Here is a 22,937-nt window from a genome sequence, read left to right as displayed (position 1 = left end):
AGTCAATCATAATTTAAATGTTTTCAAGAATATTTAATTTTTTTCAATAGCTGCAAGGGTATATGAACTTCGGCTTGCCGAACTCTGGTTCCTTTCTTCTTTTATTTTAATTATTTTATTTTATTTATTAATAAAATACAGTCTTCCCAAACCTAAACAAAACTTATCGAAGGAATATGAATTATCGTATGATTTTTAAAAAAAAATTTGAAAAATAACTAGAAAAATTCTGATTAAAACTGGACCAAAGCTGAAAGGATTGATCCCTATCACATTATTGGTCCATTTATATGGCTTAGAATTGTGGGATTTTGTTTACACTTTTTTCACCTTCTGCTTCATAGGCTTTTGGCCATTTAATTAATTGGCCAACTCATATAGCATAGCTCATAAGTTCGAGTTTTTTTTTTACCTAATTTCCTTTATATATCTTTTGGTTCAAAAACTCAAGAATTCGCTGTTCTTATTTAATAGATCTTTCAGATATTTAATGGTTTATACAATTAGTCAATTCGTATTTCAAACTCAAAAACTAAATGCCATTTTATGGGTCTTAATATTTGTCAATTCATGTGGCGAGGCTCAAGAATTCGAGGTTCATTTTTATACCCTTGCAGAGGGTATTATAATTTCAGTCAGAAGTTTGCAACGCAGTGAAGGAGACATCTCCGACCCTATAAAGTATATATATTCTTGATCAGCATCACTAGGCGAGTCGATCTAGCCATGTCCGTCTGTCCGTCCGTCCGTCTGTCTGTCCGTCCGTTTATATGCAAACTAGTCTCTCAGTTTTAAAGCTATCTGCATGAAACTTTCCCAAAAGCTGTCTTTCTATTGCAGGTAGTATATAAGTCGGAACGAGCCGGATCGGACGACTATAGCATATAGCTCCCATAGGAACAATCGGAAAAATAAATGAAAAAAAATTATAACTTTGCTGTTTTTTAATTTTTTGTTTAGTTCTTCGACATTTAGTAATGGTTAAATATTTCCGATTTACGGTTTAAATTTCATCAAAGTCGGACGACTATATCATATAGGTCCCATAGGAACAATCGGAGAAATAAATGAATAAAAATTATAACTTTTCTGTTTTTTAATTTTTTGTTTAGTTCTTCGACATATGGCAATGTTTAATTATTTCAGAATTATGGTTTAAATTTTATCAAAATCGGACGTCTATATCATATAGCTCCCATAGAACTAATAAAAATATATAAAATAACTATCTAATAATTGAGCTGCAAATCATCATAGCTTCACTGTTTTTCAGTATATACTCAAGTAAATCATAATTTAAATGTTTTCAAAAGTATTTAATTCATGCAATAGCTGCAAGGGTATATGAACTTCGGCTTGCCGAAGTTTGCTTTCTTTCTTGTTTTATATATTATATATTTTTGTGTACCCCATGTTTTACATACATAAATAGTCAATTTATGAAGATTTATGCATTCGCAGTGATTTGTTTTTTTTTTTAATGGTGGTATTTATTAAGTATATGAGATTTATATCAATTCGATCATAAAATTATATAACATATTGAGCTAATGCATGGGCCGCGTCAAATGGCATTTTTAATCTAAAACCAGAATCATTTCTGATCCATTATACTTAAACTCTATTCACTGTTTTGTCCCACTTTGCAGCACGGCGACCACACTCAGCCACACCACTCACATCCGCATCCGCACCCGCATCCACACCCCCACAACCATCACCAGCAGCAGGCTCCTCAGCACCAGCAGCAGCAACTGTCCCACCTGCTGGTCCACACTCATCATGGCAGCAGCAACTCCCGCTCGCAACGGTCTCCCAACCTGAATGTGCCAAGTTTGCAGAACGAGTCGTCTGCTGCCGCATCGATCGCCATGAACATGAACGTCCATATGATGCGCGGCTCACTTGAGCCGGATCCGGGCCTGGGGGGAATGCATCCCATAGACGTCCTCCACCAGCAACAGCAGCACCACCACCACCAGACGTCCAACTACTCGCAGCACGCAGTGGCTCCCACCTCGCAGCAGGCGCATGCGCATGCGCATCCGCACCCGCAGGCACACCACACATCCCACCACCACCCGGATCCGGAAACAGCGCTCCGCATGCACCAGGCGGAAGCGATCTTGCGCTCCCACACCGAAGCCGCCTTTCGACTGGCCACTGGCACGGTGCCCGTTTCTGGAGCAGGAACTGGAGGTGGAGCTGGAGGTGGAGGTGGAGGTGGAGCTGGAGTGAAAAGCGAGGCGGGTGAGCTGCAGCAGCAACTCAGCAGTCACGGCAACTGCAGTGGAACTGCCAGCAGCAACGACCAACAGCATCGGTTCCACACGCATCAGCAGGAGCACCAACTGCCATCGAGCTCGTGAAGTTCGGCGATCGAATGCGCTGGGGCAGAATGAGATTGAGATTGAGATGGAGATGGAGATTGAGATAGAGATAGAGATTCAACATCAAGTACAACGATTTCCCTATTGCGTCGATTTCAGTTGAAACAATAGGATTAACACATATGAATGCGTAAGCCTCTAAAAGTAAACTAATTTGTGGAGAAGGCGTTGATGTAAACGAGATTATGTTTGTATGTAAGTTTAAATGAGTAGACAACAACGCCCTAAGTTAAAAAACGATCCCATTCATTGTGCAATACTATAAACTAACGTCAATGTCGGCAGATAAAAATATGTAAAAACTTTCGTGTTATGTTAACGTTTATTATAAGAGTAAAGATAAATGCGCGAAAATCATTTCCAATCGAATTTTATTGGGTCAACAAAGATACATACATAGAAAGATAGAGAATGTATGATGTATGAATGTAAATATACCCCAGCGACCCAATCATCTCACGAGACAAAGTGGTGATGATTTATTGGTATATTGTTTATTGATATCAAATTGAAAAGTATCTATCGACTAACTAAATACACTATTTAAGTGTTTCCATTTGGACCACTTCATCCAGGTATTTTGCCTACGCAGGCATGTTTTATCTTAGCGTGCCGAATGGGAACACTTGTCTTTACTAGTTTAAAAGTTATAGCCGTGCAAAGTTGAGCTGTTTATTGGGTTTCCTGCTAACTTTTTTTCGTAACGACCTGCCCAACACAAAAATAATCATTCAAGTATTCCAAAACAAGTCCTTAAAATTTAGTTAAGCCGACCAACAGAGAGAGCATTTTTTGAACAACTTTTGAACAAGCAATTAAACTGGCATTCCACGCTTACTTTCAAGAAAATGTAACTAGGCAAATGCAAATCACATTCACCACCATTTTCTCCTGAACTAAATAATTACCTAAGGGGGTTATATAAAGGTGGAATTAAAAAATTTTTTTTTTTAATTTTATTTTGATACCCTACATATATTAAAGAATACACACTGCATTTTAAATCGTACCGGTAAATATTTCAGAGTACAGTACAGTACAGTACAGTTTCAGTACAGTGTACAAGTACAAAATTAAAACGCGTTTAAATCAAAACGGTGTTTTTTTGTTTTAAAAAACGGCAATTTTGTCAAAAAATTATATTGTGCTTATTCCTTCGATTAATAACTAGATTTGACAATACTTAACGACATCTCTTTGATTTTTTAATTTCGGAGGATCCAGTCTAAAGATAAAGTGGTCACCCCAAAACGGTTTTTTGAGAAGAGCTTCCGGTGATTAGCTGTAGCTCTGTTCAAATCAATGTTTTCTTCAAAACTTAGTTTAAAACACAGTTAAAATATAACATAATATGTGTAAAAAATATCAAATAATTAAATTTAATAGTTTTCTCAGAAAAAATTTTGAAAAATTCTCCCATTTTCGGCTTTTTAACTGTATATAAATTCCCATTACTTCAAGCGCTACCTTTCGATTGGTGAATTACCTGTTACGATCGGACCAACACAGGAGACTTTCAACTCTGCCGCTATATATAGTAGTATTCTATGCACACGTGATTATTGATTATTGTGATTATTAATTTGTTTGTGGCTCTCCACTTTAAAAAGTTTACAAAATCGACTTAATTTCATTGAGTGTTTGTATTTATAGTGGCTGATCCATAATCTGCTGAATTTGCGCTGAGGAGTGGCAGATTTGATGGCGAAATCTCCGATTATTATTTATTTTACCAAACAAATTTACTTTATTCTGCTTTAATTTGTTTCGTAATCGATATGCTGCTTATTTATTTGATCGTTTCTATGGCAGCTATATGATATCGATTTCCGATTTTAATAAAATTAAAAGCAAAATTCTTAATTATTAAACCATTCCTAAGAATTACAAAAAAAAATTTAAAATTAGAGAAATTACAAGGTTTTTATACTCTTGCAGAGGGAATTATAATTTCAGTCAGAAGTTTGCAACGCAGCGAAGGAAACATCTCCGACCCTATAAAGAATATATATTCCTGATCAGCATCACTAGGAGAGTCTATGCAAAGTGGTCTCTCAGTTTTAAAGCTATCTGCATGAAACTTTCCCAAAAGTTGTCTTCCTATTCCAGGTAGTATATAAGTCGGAAAGAGCCGGATCGGACGACTATAGCATATAGCTCCCATAGGAACAATCGGAAAAATAAAGGAAATAAAATTATAACTGTGCTGTTTCTTAACTTCCCATGATATGCTCCCTACTGGTTTTAAACGAAAGCACTGAACACCCTTTCTAATAACGCTTGCCACATATTTCCGTCGACCAATAGGCCAATAGGAAGAGGTTCAAGGAACTTATTCAACTGGGGAAAAACTCACTTAGGATCGTTACCGGATTACTAACCGGGCACTGTAGACTGAAAAGTCACCTAGGTAAGATGGGAATAACCAGCAGTGGAACCTGCAGATTCTGCGACATAGAGGACGAAACCTCTAGACACATCATTGCAGACTGTCCGGCGTTAGCAAGCATAAGATGTAAAATCTTAGGAACCAGAACTCTTACACCTGAGCTCCTAGTAAGAATCAACCCACTAAAACTCCTCGACTTTATTCGAGGAAGTGGGTTGATATCTGAGCTGTAGGCTCTGAATGGGGGTACAATAGATCTTATAGGTCGCGGTGCACTGGACACCCCGATATTAATAATAATAATAATAATAATAGGCCAAAACTTTTGCCTAAGCAGGCCGAGAAAACCTTGCTGTCCTGCATGCATATATGTTTCGTGAAACAAGATAATTGCGCATGTTGTAACAGGATGTCAGTTCGAAATTGTCAAAAAAAAAAAAAACGATGGCGAAGTCATTGCGCTTCGTGGCGGTATTGACTGTTTGCTTCTCAGGGTTTTTTCAATGCAACAAATTCCTGATGCTGGGCCACTTTTATAAGCAACAGGGTTCCATTGTCGATATCACTTACAGTGAGCCGACCCTTTGAATGTGGCACGCGTAACGTAAGTATGTAGAATCTATATAAATTTATGCAAATTTTAATGGAGTGGAATAATAAAAGAATCTTTCCAGATAGTTGAAGAAACTGATGTTGAGGTAGACAATTGAAACAGTTTTAAGAATCGATTGAGCAGTCCAGTTGCAAATTCACCGCGGAACCGAGTTGAATGTTTGAACCAAAAACTAAAAAACTGGGAGATCCAATTTAACTTCGAACATGGCTCTCAGCAGAGCTTGGGCAGAATTTCGGGCAGAGCAAATGGTGTATTTTCTGTATATTTCTTACTATATGCCAACAACAACATTTAAGCTGTAGCTAGGCAAAGATTTCGTTTCGAGCTTGGGTGTTGATTATGTTATAATTAACTAAAACAAGGTCAATAAATTTCAAAAATATGTTATTTTTGACAAAATGTTTAACAGTTAACGTTTTCTCCTCATTTTCACCAAAAAACTCAATTTTTTTGATATAAAAAAAACGATTAAAAAGTTTGTTATGAGGTGATTAATAAACCTGCAAAATTGCATAAAGAACGATTCAGTAGTTATACAATTTTGTCACCGCAATGAATGATGCCAATTTGAGAAAAACGCATTAAAAGTTTTAGGTTAGCACACTAGACAGTCGTTGATTCCTATCTTTCAACGCTTATTTCTTTACCAATTTTTTTGGGTCGAGTTGAAATTCTAAGGACATATTATTAAATAATTAAACCTAAAAAGTTTGCAAAACAAAAACTTTCTAAAACTTGTAATTGGAAGATAATTTCGACACGAATCAACGGCCATTTGAGATAAACATTGGACAATTCGCTGATGCAGCAAGTAGTATAACTTCAGGGCGAAGGTAGCCATCTTTTATTATTTATAATAATAGTCTTTAATTTTTGTATAATTGTTTGTTATAATTTATTTGTTAAGGTTTATTTTATCGTAGTTCAGCATGTACACTAGGGTAAGTCGATTATGACAAACAAAGCATTTATATTTTTAAATGTCCTGCTCCTCTACTATACTATAATGGAGAATTCACATATGTTTTGAAATAAAAATTGTCGTTATTAGTATGTTGGCTACAATTTGTTAATTCTTAAGCGTTAACTAAAATGCTTGCTTAAAATTGTCAATAAATAAATGATGCTTCAATTTTGTATGTTCAAGGACTTTAAACAAACCCTAATGTACAAGCTTCAGATCTAGCCAACCCTTAGAAAGCTGCATTATTTGCAATCAAAGAAAATATTCAAGTATTGTTGTAAATCACTTTAAATTCAGTATAAATTACATTGTGTTTTTGCAAAGTGGGAAGCTGTAGTAATGCCAACATTATTACTGTGCCTTAAATTTAGCCCATATCTCCATGCCCATATACGAGTCTTAATCGGTCGGTCATTCGTGCAATCCGTTGCGTCCACGCTTATGTGGTGAACAAAACGAGTTTGCAACGCTGTTAGTTCCTATGGTTGTTTTCTCCTGCGAACGTTTTAAATTTGGCGTACTTGCGGGGGCTTGCAGTTTTGTGGTTGCAGGATCTGTAAAGTTAGAGACGGAAACGCAACGATCAATCAAAGATAGCTGTATAGCCATGTAGCAATCATACCTTGCAGCCATCTAACTTGTGTAGCTGGTCCGTAGCCCTTCTGGTTTCGAGCAGCAATCCGAAAAATAATTGCTGGTTTGTTTGAGCAATCCACATGTGCGTTGGAGAGTGAAGCATTGGGAACCGTGCACTGATTGGCCGCACCGACATAAACCCGAACAAAAGCCAACTGAGGAGTGGCTAATGCCTTATCCTTGGCAGTGGGTTTTACTGCAAGGTATACTGAATACTCAATTATCTCTTTAGTTTTTTGAGCCGGCGGTGGTTCCCATGTTAAGTGAGCTCCCTCTTTGACATCCTTCGAGATTTTAATAGCCGATGGTGCACCAGGGAAGCCCGGCAAACAGGTTTTAAAGCTCGATATCTAGCGAAAAAAAATGCATAGAAGGAAGATTGATTTTTTGTTATGGTTAATGTGAATATTGTTTTTTTTTGGCTTATTACTTTTATACCCTTGCAGAGGGTATTATAATTTCAGTCATTTCCGACCGTATAAAGTATATATATTCCTGATCAGCATCACTAAGAGAGTCGATCTAGCCATGTCCGTCTGTTCGTCTGTCCATCCGTCTTTCCGTCAGTTTCTACGCAAACTAGTCTCTCAGTCTTAAAACTATCTGAATGAAACTTTCCCAAAAGTTGTCTTTCTATTGCAGGTCGAAAAAATAAATAAAAAAAATTATAACTTTGCTATTTTTTAATTTAATTTTAGTTCTTCGACATATAGCAATGGTTAAATATTTCAGAATTACGGTTTAAATTCCATTAATAGAAACAACAAAAACAAACAAATAAACACCTTTTTTTAAATTTATCTTTTCTATTTTGTAATTTTTTTTTTGACTTTTGACTTATTAATAATTTGACAGTTCAGTATTACGCTTTGAATTGTATAATTGTATAAAACGATATCATATAGCTGCCATAAGAACGATCAAATAATTGAAGTGAAAATCACCATAGCTTCAATGGTTTTTAATCGGTTCTCATATAACTCGGAATTTAGATGTATAATTTTTGCAATAGCTGCAAGGGTGTATTAGCTTTGTCTTGTCGAAGTTTGCTTGATCATATATTAATTTAATACAACATTTTTTATTTTATTATATAGCTGTCGTAGAAAGTAAAGAAAATTGACAGAATACCGACTATTTTCGTTGAGTATTTTCAAATACGAGCATAACTCGAGATAATACTTTTTATTTTTCAGGTGACTACAACGATTTATAAATTTATATTACAATCTTGAAAGACGTCATAACTTGCTTGTCAATAAATATTCATGACATTTATATTTAACTATTCCCCTATGCCTTAAATATTTTTCAAGGACTTCAAAAGAATTAGGTTTTTCAAACACACATCTGCAGCTATCGAGGTCAAAATATGGACAAATGATCTGTTTAAGTCAGTTCTTAAAAGAGTATTTTGGTAATTTTTATAAGTTAAATCAATCTAATAAATAAGTATTAAGTCAGAATAAAATTGTATAATAATTTTCGAATGTAGAGCTGGTTTATAAGTTACTAAAAATAGTTCACATACCTCTCCCCACTCCCCGCGACCACATGTGTTGATTGCACTCAGACGAAATCGATACGCCGTTCCAGGATCCAAATTGATGCGGGGAAAATTGCTAAAGTCTGGAAGATTATCCACATCAATACTGTCCAGTAGGGTCTCACAGAAGCAATTCGAATCAATATAGCTGGTAACTGTGTGCGAGAGATCTTTAAATATGCCTACTGTATGCCATTTTTGGTTTTCGTTTTGTGTGGTGTTTTGAGCAGCAACAACCACTGAATTGGATTGCATCTACAATATAGAAATATTTGAAAATAAATTAAATATTGGTTTATGAAGAATTGTAGTGTTAGTTTTAGATTGCCCGTTGATACTTTTATTTTTAAGTAAGATAATAAAAAGCTTAATTGAAAAACAAGAAAGAAGCCTAACCATGCTTGGTTTTTTATGAATGCTGTCTAACTGTTACGCTATCTGAGATCTAATATCATAAAAATTTCCATTTTCTCGTAAGCTGCAACAGTACACCTTTCTACACGTATATATTGTTAGTAATTTGTTTTAACTTCTATGTTTCGTTTTTTTCCCTATCGTGATTTTACTTCGCTCGCAAATATTTTTTTTGGTTAAAGTCATAATTTTAAAATTTAAAAAAAAAAAACAAAAAAAAACATGTTAATCAAAAAAAAACTTAACAAATTGTTCGAAAATTATATTAACAATAGCCAAAATGTGCTCTTCTTGTTTTCATTTATTACCTAATGTTCGGTTAGCAATGTTTACTTTCAATTACTTCCAATTTAGAAATCGAAGAATGTATCTGGGAACCCTTATAAAAGTTTATTAGCTTCAATCTATGCTTTCTGAAACTAAAAATAGTCTATGCTTTCTGAAACTAAAAATAGTCCCTTAAACAGGACAAACAAAATTTCAATATTACACACATGCCCTGCAAGCACTTTGTGCCTGGTCAAACTCCTATGCATGTTGTATGAAACCTTGTTGATTTAGCCAGTACCTATCTTGAAGTATTTATTAGTGTTCTGAACGAGGGTCAAGAAAAATGGATGCAATTTGTTTTCTATATATAGAGACCCAAAATAAAAAGTTGTAAGCCTATATTGTTACGTTTACCTATTCTTCATTAAAACGCGGATTCATTAAAATAAATTAAAAAAATGTTAATTTTTTGTGTTTGGCCTCTAAAACCTTAATGTAATATTATAAATAATTTCGTCAATAAATTACTTTAAAAGAGCATGGAATTAAATACACAAAGATCATATTGGTAAAAACAGTTGGACATACATTGCTGTGGTGAGTTTCAGCAAAGTTGCTACTTCTGGGTTGTGTCTCGATTCCCGGGCGTTCTATCAACTGCTTGATTGCTAGGCCAGAATTCGCTAAGGTTGTGGCGTCCGCCGTTGCTGCTTGTAGCACTGCAGCTGAAGCCAGGGCCTCCAAGTGCGAACCATCGACTACATTGAGAAAAACATATCAATTTCTATATGTTCAACAGGTTTTCAGATTGAAACAAACCACTTTGATATTGGTGTGGGTTCTGGGACGATTCTAAGGGTACCGACTCCTGCTTTTGCTTAAACTTGTTGTCTTCATTGGAACTTTCAATAGAAGCTCCAGCAGCTGGGTCCTTATTTGATTCCGTACTTCCCACAAGCAACTCTGCAGACTTAATTGTTGTTAGTATGGTGGCAGCTTCTGTCTCGGATGTTGTCGGCTGACTGCGGTCATCAGCAGCTGATGTTTGGTTAACCTAAGAACGAATCAATTTCAAGAGAAAGTACATTAAAAACAAATATATTTGAATTAGTCAATTTTAAGAGAAAGTACAAAAAAACAAGAAAGAAAGCATACTTCGGCAAGCCGCAGTTCATATACCCTTGCAAATATTGCAAGAATTAAACACTTTTGAAAACATTAAAATTATGATTTACTTGCGTATATGTTTAAAAACATTGAAACTATGGTGATTTGCAGCTTTATTATTTGATAGTTTTATTATTTCTATGGGAGCTATATGCTATAGACGTCCGATTTTGATAAAATTTAAACCATAATTCTGAAATATTTAACCATTGCTATATGTCGAAGAACTAAACAAAAATTAAAAAAACAGCAAAGTTATAATTTTTTTTTCAATTATTTTTCCGATTGTTCCTATGGGAGCTATATGCTATAGTCGTCCGATCCGGCTCGTTCCGACTTATATACTACCTGCAATAGAAAGACAGCTTTTGGGAAAGTTTCATGCAGATAGCTTTAAAACTGAGAGACTAGTTTGCATATAAACGGACGGACAGACGGACAGACGAACGGACAGACGGACGGATAGACGGACATGGATCGATCGACTCTCCTAGTGATGCTGATCAAGAATATATATACTTTATAAGGTCGGAAATGTCTCCTTCACTGCGTTGCAAACTTCTAACTGAAATTATAATACCCTCTGCAAGGGTATAAAGATAAATATTTAATAATCATCGAACTAGACCAAAAAAAAACTTTAATATTTAAGCGGTGTCAAAAAGATTTATTCAGGGGAATTATTGTTTTTTTTTCTTGTTAAATTCTAAAACATCTCTAGAATGTTGATCCGAGTGACAGTTTTGAAGATAAAATTTCACTTCACAATTTTCACTAAAATTCGCATTAGTTTTTTCTAAAAAGGTCTTTTAAATGCTTTTTTTTCGTTTAGTACCTAGTTTAGGGTCTTAGTCAAAACATGCATTTTATAATTTTTTTTAGATAATCCTGAAAAAAGATATTTTTTCCGAAGAGCTGGCGGAAGTGTCGTAGTAATGGCCTGGTAATGGTATTAATCTTTTTTGTTTTTTAATTTTTACAAAATCTTTATTATACATGTATATTTTGAACAAAAAAAATTGGAAAAAAATGATTAAAAATAGTCCGTTTTTTGAACGATGAAACCCATGAAACGCCTCAAACCTAGTTCTAAACCAAAACAAGAAGGAATATATCTACATATATTAGATACCCTTTACACAGATAATCGATTTCAAAATATATACTTTAATTGCTGGATTAATTAAAAAGCCTGTGCTGTACCGATTTTACTTTCTTAATGCAGAACAGTGTTACCAACATAGCAAAAAACAAATTCGAAAATCGGTTCAAAACAAACTTTTTAATCAATCCAGCCCCGGTACTTTTTTGACAGAAGGTAAGTATTCCTCCAGAAACAACCGGTTTTGAAATGAAACCATCTGCCAAACTGCAGGGTCATTACTACACGCTAAGACCGGGCAGCACCTCGAACTTTCAAATTGTTTGATATTGACATGACAGACTTCCACGATTTGCAGGCGTAAGATTCGGCGGGGCACATTTTAAATCGCGGACTTTTGTGGATTCCGAAATCTCGACGGACATGGTTAGAACTACTCGGCTTTCTAACAGGTATAAGTACTTTTAAAGAGGGTGACACAAAATTGTCTTTCGATTGAAGTTTGGTTGGAATTAATGTACATTTGACGGTACATACGAGATGCAACCAATGAGATATATTTGGCCAAATGCAGAAATAAACAATCCCAATTTTATTATTGAAAATAAATAACGGTCATTAACGTTATTACACTCAAAAAATTGATTGAAATTAAATATTCTTGATTGAAAATATATATTGTATATTTTATCGAAATAAATTCACGATCTTTGGGTATTTAATACTACTATTTATTCTCAAATTTTAAAAAGTTTGGGCAATCTATAATTAATTTTAAAAAATTTTTGTTTTGACTTTTATTCATTAAATTATGTAGAGCTTGTTTTCAAATGTCCTTAAAGTGGGAAAACTCTGCTTGGGTAATTCCTGCTTATTTTCGCTTTGAAAAGGGCAATGATCCTATAATTAATTAATACCCAACTATTTTGTTTTTGTTGTATAATTAATTAAATATGCCTGTAAAATACTGAATCAACCGAAATTTAAACACACAGAGGACTATAGATTTAAACGAAATAACGAATTCGTCGAAGATATGAGATTTTAACTATGACGGCATGTTCCAAGGACATGGTTCACGGCTCAAGCTGGTGACTTTTTTATTATGCGGTAGTGTATTAACAGTATTTTACAGCTAAAAAAGAGTCAAGTCATATGGAATTAAGGTTTGTAGGTTAGGTTGCTCAGGAGCACCCAATTATCATGGAAAAGTACAATTGGTTCGTGGAAATTTCAAAAAGTTAGATTTTGTGTTCCTGCGTAATTTGCATGGGTATTGTTACCGCCCCAGTACAGCAATTTGAAATTTAATTCTTATTAATGCTTTTCTACAAAATTATCGATGGAAAGAACGATACATTTTAACATCAATCGATGTGCATCCAGGAAGAGAGGCAACAATCGAAAACCAATTGCAGCTCGAGCCTCGAGAAGAGAAGATTTTTTAAAGCACTTTATAATCCAGAATATATTTTAAATATAAATAAATAAATAAATGCTGTTAGAAGCTTCGTCTTAATGGCCGGTTGTAACAGGTATATTAGTAACAAATAGAAATGCACTTACCATAGATTCCACATTACTATTTTCCTTTTCGGATAACTTGGGCGCCTTCATTCTATCGGCACTTTCGATAGCAGTTTCCCTTGCACCAGTTGTGCTGCTCACGCCAGAAACATCTTCAACAATCTGAACTGGCTCTTCCATGGCAGTGGTGCTTTGGCCTGTCGATTGTGCTGTTGTGTCGCCTCCAGTAGACATTGACGCAGACGCTGACGAGGACGTGGCGTTGTCATCATTGTTGTCTTCCTCCTCCGACCCGGGTTGAGCTTGACTTTCGGAAAGTTTAAACAGATCTCCGGCTCCATCCAACTGCTCGATAATATCTTCCATGGGGTCGGTGTCTTTCATGTTCGTGACGGAAACAGGAGTCTCTGAGGTGGTCTCCTTGAGAGATTGCGCTGACGGTATAATCTTGGCGTGCACGCTTTTAGTAGCCAGGGTCACGGCACGCGGGCTTCCTCCGGCATTGAAAACAAAACTTTTTCTGGCGTTGAGAGTGGAGGTCGAAGCACCAGAGTTGGTAGCGCTTGTGCCCGGCAACACCATGACTTTATTTGCAATGTTTCCAGAAGCCGCCATACTTGCATTGGCGCTCATGACAGTAACAGCTTTACCCCCGATATACAATGCCGTCTTTTGATGGATGGGAGTGCCGCTTGTCTTCTGTCCAACAGCCAGCGAAGTAGGTGTCTGAACCGTTGATATGTTTCTCAACATCTTCACTCCACTTTGGTTGGAAAGCACGGTTCTCTGTCCACTTATTGCCTGCAGCGGGCTAGCCGTTGTCGACGTTGAGCTCACTATGCTGACAATATTTGACCCTGTTGCAGTGCCACCAGCACTAGCCGTGGTCATAACCGTGCTCGCTGGAACGGTTCGCACACTGCCACCAGTGGTGACAATGATGATCTGCTGATTGCCCAACTGCGCTCCCTGCTTATTCGTTATTACAAACGCTGGCTTTCCCCCCATTACGTTCGGCGTTACCTTGCCCATTTGCAAAATGTTCGAGTTCTTCATGATCAATTTCCCACTGGCCATCGTATGGGGCGACACAAGCTTCAGTACGTTTCCGGACACAATGGGTTTCTGTTGCTGGTTTCCGGGCACCGTCGATCCCTGGGAAATAAGTAGTTTGTACAATTAAATCTTGCATAGCTTAAGTACTTCTGGTAAACTCAATTTTGCAAAACATGAAAATAACTTTTACTTTAAATTTAATTTTTATTTTAATAATAAACAAGACGACTTTGCTTAAATATTATTTAAAAGTAATATTTATATTTAAGTTATTAAATATATATTTTATGACATGTAATTTAAATTGTAAGAGAGAGGTCTGTAAGTTAACATTTTATTATTTATTTCTTCGTCTTTTTTTTTTGTATTATTAAACCACTAAATAAAGCAGGGAAACTTCCCCCAAAGTTTAAAATTGGGTAGTAAAGACCTTAAAATTTACTAACTCCAAGCCGAATGAATTCAAATCAAACAAGTCACCAAATTGGTGAAAAATTGATTTCGAAAGGTTTATATGCAATCTGAGTTTTTTGTTAAATATGATACTTAACAGTAACTTACCTGAATTTGACTATTTCCCGACGCCAACTGTGGGCTTGTTATTGAAATACCATGAGGATTAGTTCCTTTTGGTACGTTAAAGTTTACCTTGGGCAGGGTTTGAACAGTCATGCCCCCACTGCTGGTCTTAACAAATTGGAGCTGGACATTTGGAGCCAGAGTAAGCGGCTTTTGGATAAAGTACTGCTTGCCGCCAATAGACGTAGTGGCCGCTGCTGCAGGCTGCGATTGCACGGCTGCACTTGGCAGGGCTGTTTTTAATATATTCACTGCAGTGCTGCTGCCACTGCTGCTGCCGCTCGTCTGAGCGGAAGCTATGCGCAATGTCTGCGAAGCATTAACGCTAGGCACAATTCGCAAGGCGCTGCTTGAGGCCACGGAGCTGAGAACGACGTTTGCTGGCATCGCACTTGGCACTCGCATGGCCACAGAGTCAGCCACACTGGTGGAACCTGTTGCCGTGGTGGTAGTGGATGGTCTTAGGGCGGTTACTGAAGGTCGAAACTTTTGCAATATGCTGCTGACGGCACTGCCACTAGACGAGGTGTTGCTTCCGGCTGCTGCGGCTGCTGCGGCTGCTACGGCACTACTACTGATTACAGATATTTGGGGCTGCACCGAGACGGCCGATGTAGACGTGGTGAAGACTGTCCCGCCCGCCGAGCCAGAAAGATTTTTTTGGACACTTGATGCTGGCGAAGCAGGCGGCGAAATCGAGTGCGACAAGTCATTTACAGATGGTTGAACATTCGCTTCGGCTGGACTGCCAGAACCTTGCATCGCATTTTTTTCCAGCTTTAGGACTGTGGAAGTGGCTTCGACTCCAAGAGTCAAGGCACTTTCAGAGCAATTTTCCGACACTGTGGTTCCAGAAGATTCACCAGCTGCACTTGTTCCTTGCTGAACGATGTTATGGCTCAGCGGTTTGGAGCTTGGATTTGCTGGCTGCTCGATCTTCTGGATCTGCAAAACGTAGGCGGCTGCAAAAGTGGTCGCAGTCCATGACAGCTCCAGGGCGTGAGTAGATGCACGAACCAGTGCAACTTTAACTGCATACAGGGGCTTCGAAACCTCTAGATACCAAAGATCTTTGCAGCAGACCTGAAAAGGGAAATAAAGTGATTTGGTCAATAAAAGTATGTAGTAGATTAATTTGTAATATTAGATTTAATTTTCATTTGTAAAGTAAGTGAAGATTAAAAGAAATTACGAAGAGAGAGAAGCAACGATGGGTCGGAAATGCTGAACGAAGAGAGGAAGAAGGTTTGAGAAATATCATTCCGACACGAATTACGTCTACCTCAATTCGCATTGAAGGGATACAATTCGACAATGTTACGAATGGATTAGTAAAAATTGACGTAATTGAATTGGCTTAAATAAAAATTATTTACTTTGAAATCTTAAAGACTGTTTGACTTTTCCTGCCATCCATTTTTGGGAAGAAAGCTAAAATTATTGCGAGTTTCAAAAAACAAAACAAAATGGTATAATAAGCTATCAGAGTATAATTTAATTGTAGAAAAATGTAGAAAATGCACGCTTTATTCTGCAAGATAACTAACATCCAAGTACTCCTGGAATTATCTTTGACCTCCAGTTCATTTAATTTAAATTTTCACTTCAATATGCACTAGTTGGAGAGCTCTCTGAAAGAACTAAGATTTATTGACTAAACAATACAAGAAAGAACAAACGGGTCGCTACAAATCCTTACTGAGTATTACTTCGTGACAATTCCAATGAGTTCAATAATTCTAGCTAACAGTTGATGATTGCATGCATTAAATAAGAGGGAACCCTATAGTTCAGTTTGCCGACTGTAAGATACCCGTACCCATACAAATTTTAAAGTATGTGTGTTCTCCGCCTCCTTATACACGAACTCCCTTTTTAAAACATTTAGTGACGTCATAACAAAACACACTGAATAACACACACATCGCCTAATAACTAAGGTCCAACAAGTCTCAAAGTGTCATGATGAGTAAGGGTTATACGAATTTTTTTAATTTGTTAGCGATTGCGAGTTTGGTATTGACATAAAAATTGGTAAGATAACCTTTTTGAAAACTTTTGGAATATATTATAAAAAAAATCAAGAAGGAACGCTATAGTCGAGTACCACGACTATCAATTGACCATTAAACGCGTTAATCAATTTCGAAACAAAAGTACCGTCAAAAGATGTTGCCACTTGCAATTCTATTGTCGTGGTAAGCAACAAATTTATGGCGCCTATTGCTGTTTGGTTTGGTTGTTTTTAATAGAGTATATGACGTCAGTGTTTGGTGTTCGGATGTAGTGATTCCAATCGTGGAATTGGGTGAGATTCAGGAGTCAAACCTTTGGTTTCTACCAACAAGTTTCCATCTCTAGTTTCTTTGATTGAGGCCATTACGCCGTTGCATTGATAATCAATAACTTTTTTTATTATAAACGGATTAACGTCTTCAAAAGATATTTTGTCATTCCTTGTAATGAGAATGTATATGATTTTTTTCATTGTGGTCATGTAAGTCCGCTGGTCGCGACATCGTATGATTTTTTGGTCTACTGCCTGGTGCGCTTGCGTTTGTAACTGTTCGGTTTGGTTTTTGTTGTTCTATTTTTTCTTATTATGTTTTATGCTTAAATTTGTTTTTTAAAAGTTGTTGTTTTTTTGTTAGTTGGGTTATTGAACGAAGTCAGAACTGATACTGACATTTTGATTTATTTGCGTATATGCTTAAAGACATTGAAGCTATGATGAAATTTAGCTCAATAATTCGATCGTTCCTACGACAGCTATATGATATCGTTTTCCGATTTGAATAAAATTAAAAACGTAATTCTAAATTATTACTATGACAAAAAGAATTTAAAAAAAGAAAGTAAAAGAAGTTAAATTTCAGTTAATATTTTAATTGTTTCCATGAGAGATACATGAAATGTTGTCCGATGAAATTTAAGTCGTAATTCATCTCGGGAAACTAGATAATAAAAAAAAAGCAGCAAAGTTATAAAGTAAACAAAAAAGGAAGCTTACTTCATCAAGCCTAAGTATACATAGCCTTGCGCTGTTAAAAAAAATTAAATTGAATTGAATGGCAGACAGTTGGACAGACTAAAGGACCAACTCTCAGTTTTTGTTCAATAGCACTACAAGTGCTTGATTTAACAATATTGTTTTAACCATGCAAGAATATTGCAATCTAGTTATACCAATTGGACCAGTTGTGTACAATATTCCAGCTTAATTTCGGTATTGTCACAAATGACCCACATAGGCTATCCCCCAATAACAAGGGAAACATTAAATTAAACAGAAAAAAAGGATATCGGCAAAATTATTTGACCGTCTAAAGATAAGATATATGATCAGCAACAGAATGTCTCACCCTAACCTGGTTGTTCCATGCTTTGCGATAACCATCCCGTCCTGACCACACGTAAAGACGACTTTGAATACCAACTGCACAGTGGCCAGCACGAGCCCGCGGTACATTCTCCTCTACTGTGTCTAATGTGACATTGTCCCAGGTCATTGTTTCTGAAAAGAAAATATAAAAATAAATTATTTTAGTTATTTATTCATATGTAAACACATTTTCAAAAAATAAGAACAAAGCGATTTGGAGACATAAAAGTCTTTATTAGCATCAGGGACCGAAAATATTCATTATTTTTTATTTTTTAAACAAAAAAACATGGTCACGGAAAGGTCCTAGAAATAATCCAACTACTTGTATACCAGTATAATACTTTTGCGTCAAAGTTTTAAAATCCGGTTTTATTTTTATTTTTTCAATATTTATTTAAAACTTGAAGAACAATAGTTATGGGGTTATGACACTACATTGTTGGCCTCATTCAGTGCTCATCTTTTGTTTAAACTATATGATTTTACGTAAGTGCTAGCAAGACAACCTTTGAAATTTTTTAATTTCGATATCATATAGCTGCCATAGGAACCTTCGAATAATTAAGCTGCAAATTTGTATAATTTTAATGTTTTCAAGGGTATATGAACTTCGGCTGGCAGAAGTTAGCTTCTTTTCTTGTTTTAATATATAACCGATGTCCCTTTCACGGCTCAAGCTGTGTGGGACATTGTCGTTGTCAGAAATGATCGCAGCTATCCTTCCGAACATGCCAATTTCTATTCCGAAATTTTCTTCTGGACTGATTCCACCATCGTCCTCGCATGATTGACCAAACCGGCATGCCACTGGACCATGTCTGTAGCCAACCGAGTGACCAAGATTACTGAGGTAACGAGCGCTGAGCATTGGGCGCATGTGCGATCTGAGCACAATTCCGCGGACCTAGCCAGTTTAGGCGTTTCCTGCGGGAGCTGGTTCATAACCAACTCTGGTGGGAAGGACCGGACTGGTTACAACAGCCAAAAGGCAAGTGGCCAACACAGGGGTTTGCGACTTTAGTCACAGACTTAGAGCATCGTGCTGTAAAGGTAATTTTCGCAAAGGCCCTATCCGACGATTTTCTGGAACAATTCTCCAAGTTGAACAAGGCTCTGCGGGTCCTGCCGCAAGATGCCGAGGGGCCCAGCTGACTGACCTACAAAGGCGGAGGTCCGAGAAGCTGAGTCTATATAATCAGCGCGAGAAATATACCCAAGAGCTTAAATTCCTAAAAGATAAGCGTCCAATTCCAGTGTCCAGTCCGATAGCCAACGTGTTTCCATTTCTAGACCAGTCGGGGCACTGGACTATAGCGATTCTCCTTGTTATATTATTTACCATTCTTTTCTTTTAGAGACTGACGATAAGTAGGCAAATCTCAATCTAATAAATTTATTACCATGTTTCTGGTTAAGAACGGAGTCGTATCTGGCAAGTGTTCAGAATTAAAGACTGCGCCAACCTATTAGGATGGGCCTGAAGTTTGTCGTTTAGGTCTTTGCCATATCCTTCACTTGTATAGTTAAGCGTAAAACATCGGGAAAAATATGAAGCTAAGTCGCCACAGGTAGGAACACATCTTATTACAACACTTTTTTAATAGAAACCAAAAAGGCCCGCTTTAGTCAAGTGTCCCGGCTGCTTATTTCAAATAAATAAACCCCCAGAAAACTAAATTTTAAGAACAAGTTACATTGGAATCACGTACAATTCAGCTTTCGCTATGAAATTGTTCCTTAAAAAAGGGTTGAACAACTCACTACCACAATATAACACATTTTTTTAAAAACGGCATATTTCATAGCGTAAAACTGTATTCCCGATTCGGTAACGGATAAACCTATAATTTACCTACCCAAGTCAAGAACTGCCAAAGTATTTGTACATTTCCATTCTCGTTCTGTCGTCGACTTTGAATCATTAATCACCAGTGGAACCCAGCCACCAAACACGTACATTTTGTTTGCAATCATTGTTGAGCTATGTAATGAACGTGGCAATGGAGCTTGTCCTAGGGTCCTCGGCTTTGACCATGTCATTGAATCTGAGAAAATAAAGAAATTAAATATAGAAAACAGGGGTATGTACCACAGTTACCTGTATCTAACAACCACAAATCTCCCAAGCGACATCCACTCATTCCTCCATAAATCAGAAGGTTTAAATTTCCAGTAATTTTACTTGCAAACGAAATGCCTGTGTGAGACTCCCTTGGTGGCGGACTGTCGCCATACGTTTTAGGTACTATCCACTTTCCGTTATGACTGTGAACTCCTCGAGTATCAAGTATGTACAAGTCGTTTAAATATCTGCGATATTGTATTGAAAAGTCATGAAAATCCTTTCCCTTAAAGCGGACATACTTGTATTTAAAATATGACTTACTTTGGAATATTGTTTTTTGGATCGTCCGATTCATTTGCTAGTCCGCCAAACAGAAATATTTTCTCACCGACCATTGTAAAGCTATGTCCCAAGCGAGGACACGGCGGCAACCCACTGTCCGGCGATTCGGGATACATTTTCCTCCACTCCCATTTTGTGGCCTGTAGTTCATAGAGCTCGTTGGAATACTTTCCGTATTCGATCATTCCCCCGAAGACAAACATGCGCGTTCCTTCTACAACAAATCCATAAGCAGCGCATCCGTTAGGTACATCACCCTTGAGCACGGGAACATACCATTGATTTGTTACTACAATTAAATAAGTCAGAATAAACCATACTGTCAGATTCCCGTTGTTACAATTCTCGATATTCTTTTAATCTTAATTCATTCAATACGAGGTATCGATGAGGTATTGTTGTTTTAAATAAATAACACTGGGTTGGTTTTTGTAGATCTGTATATAAATACATAAATCGACGCTTAGAACTCGAGGTCGTTTTTGTTTGTAAATCTATATAACACAACGGTCTTGATAACACTTTCAAATTTAATTCGACAAAATATTCGACATTCTTTTCCGGTACAGTTGAATCGACTGCAAACGGCAGTCTTAAAAAATATTTAAACCAGCTAGAACAAGGTGATCATTAAGGTATTACATTAAAAATTGGTGGAAATAAATTCTAACTTTATGATCAATAAGCTCAGAAGTCAGACTGGATGATTAAAACGAAATTAGGACTTTTTTTCAGTTGCTCATGCAAGCCAGAAGTCTGTCCGCATCAAATTTTCTTAGGGCCCATAAAAATAAGTGAACACGGGAAAGTTGATGAACTAGTGGGAGTAGCCTACTTAGCCCCAAAAGCCGTAAGTAGCACTTATTGGTACCTTTTTTTATTATTTTTATTCCGAATTTCACAATATAAGTCTCAAAACTTCCATTTGAACGCGACACAAAATAGTAATCCTGTCTTTAAGAATCTAGGATATTTTTATATCTAAAACTGTTATTTTACTACTGCTTTTTAAGCCATACGTATGTATGTACAGTGCCATAGGCCACTAACCATTTTCCACGTTTTTTTTAATATTTGGAATACAAATGTTATGTAAATAAATTTAGATTATCGTTGAAACAAGTTTGGTCATTGTTTTAATTTATAAAATTCCTCTTTTTCTAAGACCATAATAACATTACAAACTGACCTTAACTGTTGGTTAGATGTCACAATTTATTTACCAGTATTATAGACGTGCAACTCGTCAACAATTCCTTCATTTCCGCCACCAAAAACGACCATGAGCTCCTTGATATTTATTGCGCGGTGCCCATGTCTAGGACGCGGCTGTGGTCCTGTTGGGTTGAGAACCCGCTTCCACCGAAATCCTGACAAGTTATTGGCCGCGTGGCGGTCAGCATTGTCCTCTACATCCATAGAAATTCGATTAGCACAGTCGGCTTGGAGGATCTGCCCGTCAGTTGCAGATACTTGTCCTCCAGAAGAAATAGTTGAGGCCACGAGTTCTGAACATTCCATATTATGATCAGAAAAGTAATATAACCGGCAATATTGATGATGTATTACAGTAGACAGCAAGGGGTCAAGAATGCATTACTTCCAAGTAACCAAGTCCACCTGCAAAATCGAATTTTATATGAAGTATTAAAATAACAACAAATTACATAGCAAACAATTATCCGTGCTAAAATCCCGATCGATCCTACCAAATATTGGCAAGTGTTTTGATTTGGTTAAAAAAAACTGCCAACTGCTAGTTCGCCGCAAAGTTGATTAACATATTTATACAAGCTCATATAATTTGATGGGATCGTTTGTACGAAAAACTATATTGCCATTTGGAAGGGTATAAAATACCATCTAGTTGTGTATACTACTATGCGGTTCCTTTAAAAATGTAAAATACCAAATTACTTGAAATGCTCTATACACTCTACAATTTACTTTCACCTGGCAATGCTGGGAATGGACGCTTCACTATAGTGCAGTAGATCTCACATTTTAAGCGCAAACTATAAGCATATATCCCAAATTTCTGATAATGGTTTGGTAACCAAGTATATTTTTAAATGCTTTACCAAAAGTTTGTCAAGAAGTAAACACTAAATGATGTTATGAATTTACAAAATCAAAAGCCGAACAGAACACCACAACGCACGCACGTACTTATTAGAGGTGGAAGTACCACAAGAGGACTATCGATACATCTATGCATAAAATGCACCAGGGCCAGGGTATGATTCTTAATAAATGGTTCCGACCTAGCTGAGACTTATAGCGTCTACACACAGCCCCTTAAAAGATTTATAGCGAAAAAGTTGAAGCGACCTATTCACACAGGCACCCGCTGATGCAAAACAGCTGATCGGTCCTCTAGAAACCTTTAATGAAGAAGAAAATAAAAAATTTTAACTTTCAATCCAAAAAAAATGGATTCACTAATTAATTTTCCCATATATATGAGTGCTTTTCAGAATTAATCAAAA

The 22,937-nt window shown here is 36.6% G+C and overlaps 2 protein-coding genes across 8 annotated transcripts in view; one reads left to right on the top strand and one right to left on the bottom strand.

Moving 5' to 3' along the window:
* Positions 1-2,747, top strand: part of LOC108145320 (zinc finger protein 592) — a 41,209-nt gene extending 38,462 nt beyond the window's left edge. For all 4 annotated transcript variants that reach the window (XM_017270692.2, XM_041708634.1, XM_017270694.1 and 1 more), the window contains one exon: positions 1,650-2,747. In XM_017270692.2, coding sequence (XP_017126181.2) covers positions 1,650-2,369 — 720 coding nt within the window. In that variant the 3' untranslated portion in view covers positions 2,370-2,747. The remainder of the gene's footprint in view (positions 1-1,649) is intronic.
* Positions 2,748-6,212: 3,465 nt separating this feature from the next.
* On the bottom strand, positions 6,213-22,622 carry LOC108145315 (host cell factor). Of its 4 annotated transcripts, XM_017270674.2 has the most exons (14): positions 22,530-22,622; positions 22,402-22,463; positions 21,672-22,068; positions 20,428-20,737; positions 20,140-20,351; positions 19,898-20,086; positions 18,019-18,170; positions 14,639-15,739; positions 13,061-14,176; positions 10,045-10,279; positions 9,814-9,983; positions 8,527-8,796; positions 6,982-7,345; positions 6,213-6,913 (listed from the first exon to the last, which is right to left on the bottom strand). In XM_017270674.2, the coding sequence occupies exons 3-14, from the start codon at positions 21,967-21,969 to the stop codon at positions 6,771-6,773; spliced, it is 4,560 nt and encodes a 1,519-aa protein (XP_017126163.1). In that variant the 5' UTR covers positions 21,970-22,068; positions 22,402-22,463; positions 22,530-22,622; the 3' UTR covers positions 6,213-6,770. The 4 variants fall into 4 exon arrangements, with proteins under 4 accessions (XP_017126163.1, XP_017126161.1, XP_041564563.1 ...); XM_017270672.2 differs by lacking the exon at positions 22,402-22,463 and having other exon boundaries at positions 22,530-22,618; XM_041708629.1 differs by lacking the exons at positions 22,402-22,463; positions 22,530-22,622 and adding an exon at positions 22,309-22,338.
* Between the last annotated feature and the right edge of the window lie 315 nt (positions 22,623-22,937).

The sequence above is a fragment of the Drosophila elegans genome, unplaced genomic scaffold (genome assembly GCF_018152505.1).
Source record: "Drosophila elegans isolate 14027-0461.03 unplaced genomic scaffold, ASM1815250v1 contig_349, whole genome shotgun sequence".
Taxonomy (NCBI): Eukaryota; Metazoa; Arthropoda; class Insecta; order Diptera; family Drosophilidae; genus Drosophila; species Drosophila elegans.
The sequence above is the reverse complement of the archived record's forward strand: the minus strand, read 5'-3'. Positions and strand labels throughout refer to the sequence as shown.

What these genes read in the sequence shown, in the direction of transcription:
- LOC108145315 (XM_017270674.2), bottom strand. Translation starts at nt 21,969, where the DNA reads ATGGAATGTTCAGAACTCGTGGCCTCAACTATTTCTTCTGGAGGACAA. An exon ending in TTTGGCAGTTCTTGACTTGG is followed by an intron (nt 18,171 to 19,897) that starts GTAGGTAAATTA and finishes TTTTCTTTTCAG; the next exon opens with AAACAATGACCTGGGACAAT. An exon ending in CTGAAACTCACCACAGCAAT is followed by an intron (nt 8,797 to 9,813) that starts GTATGTCCAACT and finishes TCTATATTGTAG; the next exon opens with ATGCAATCCAATTCAGTGGT.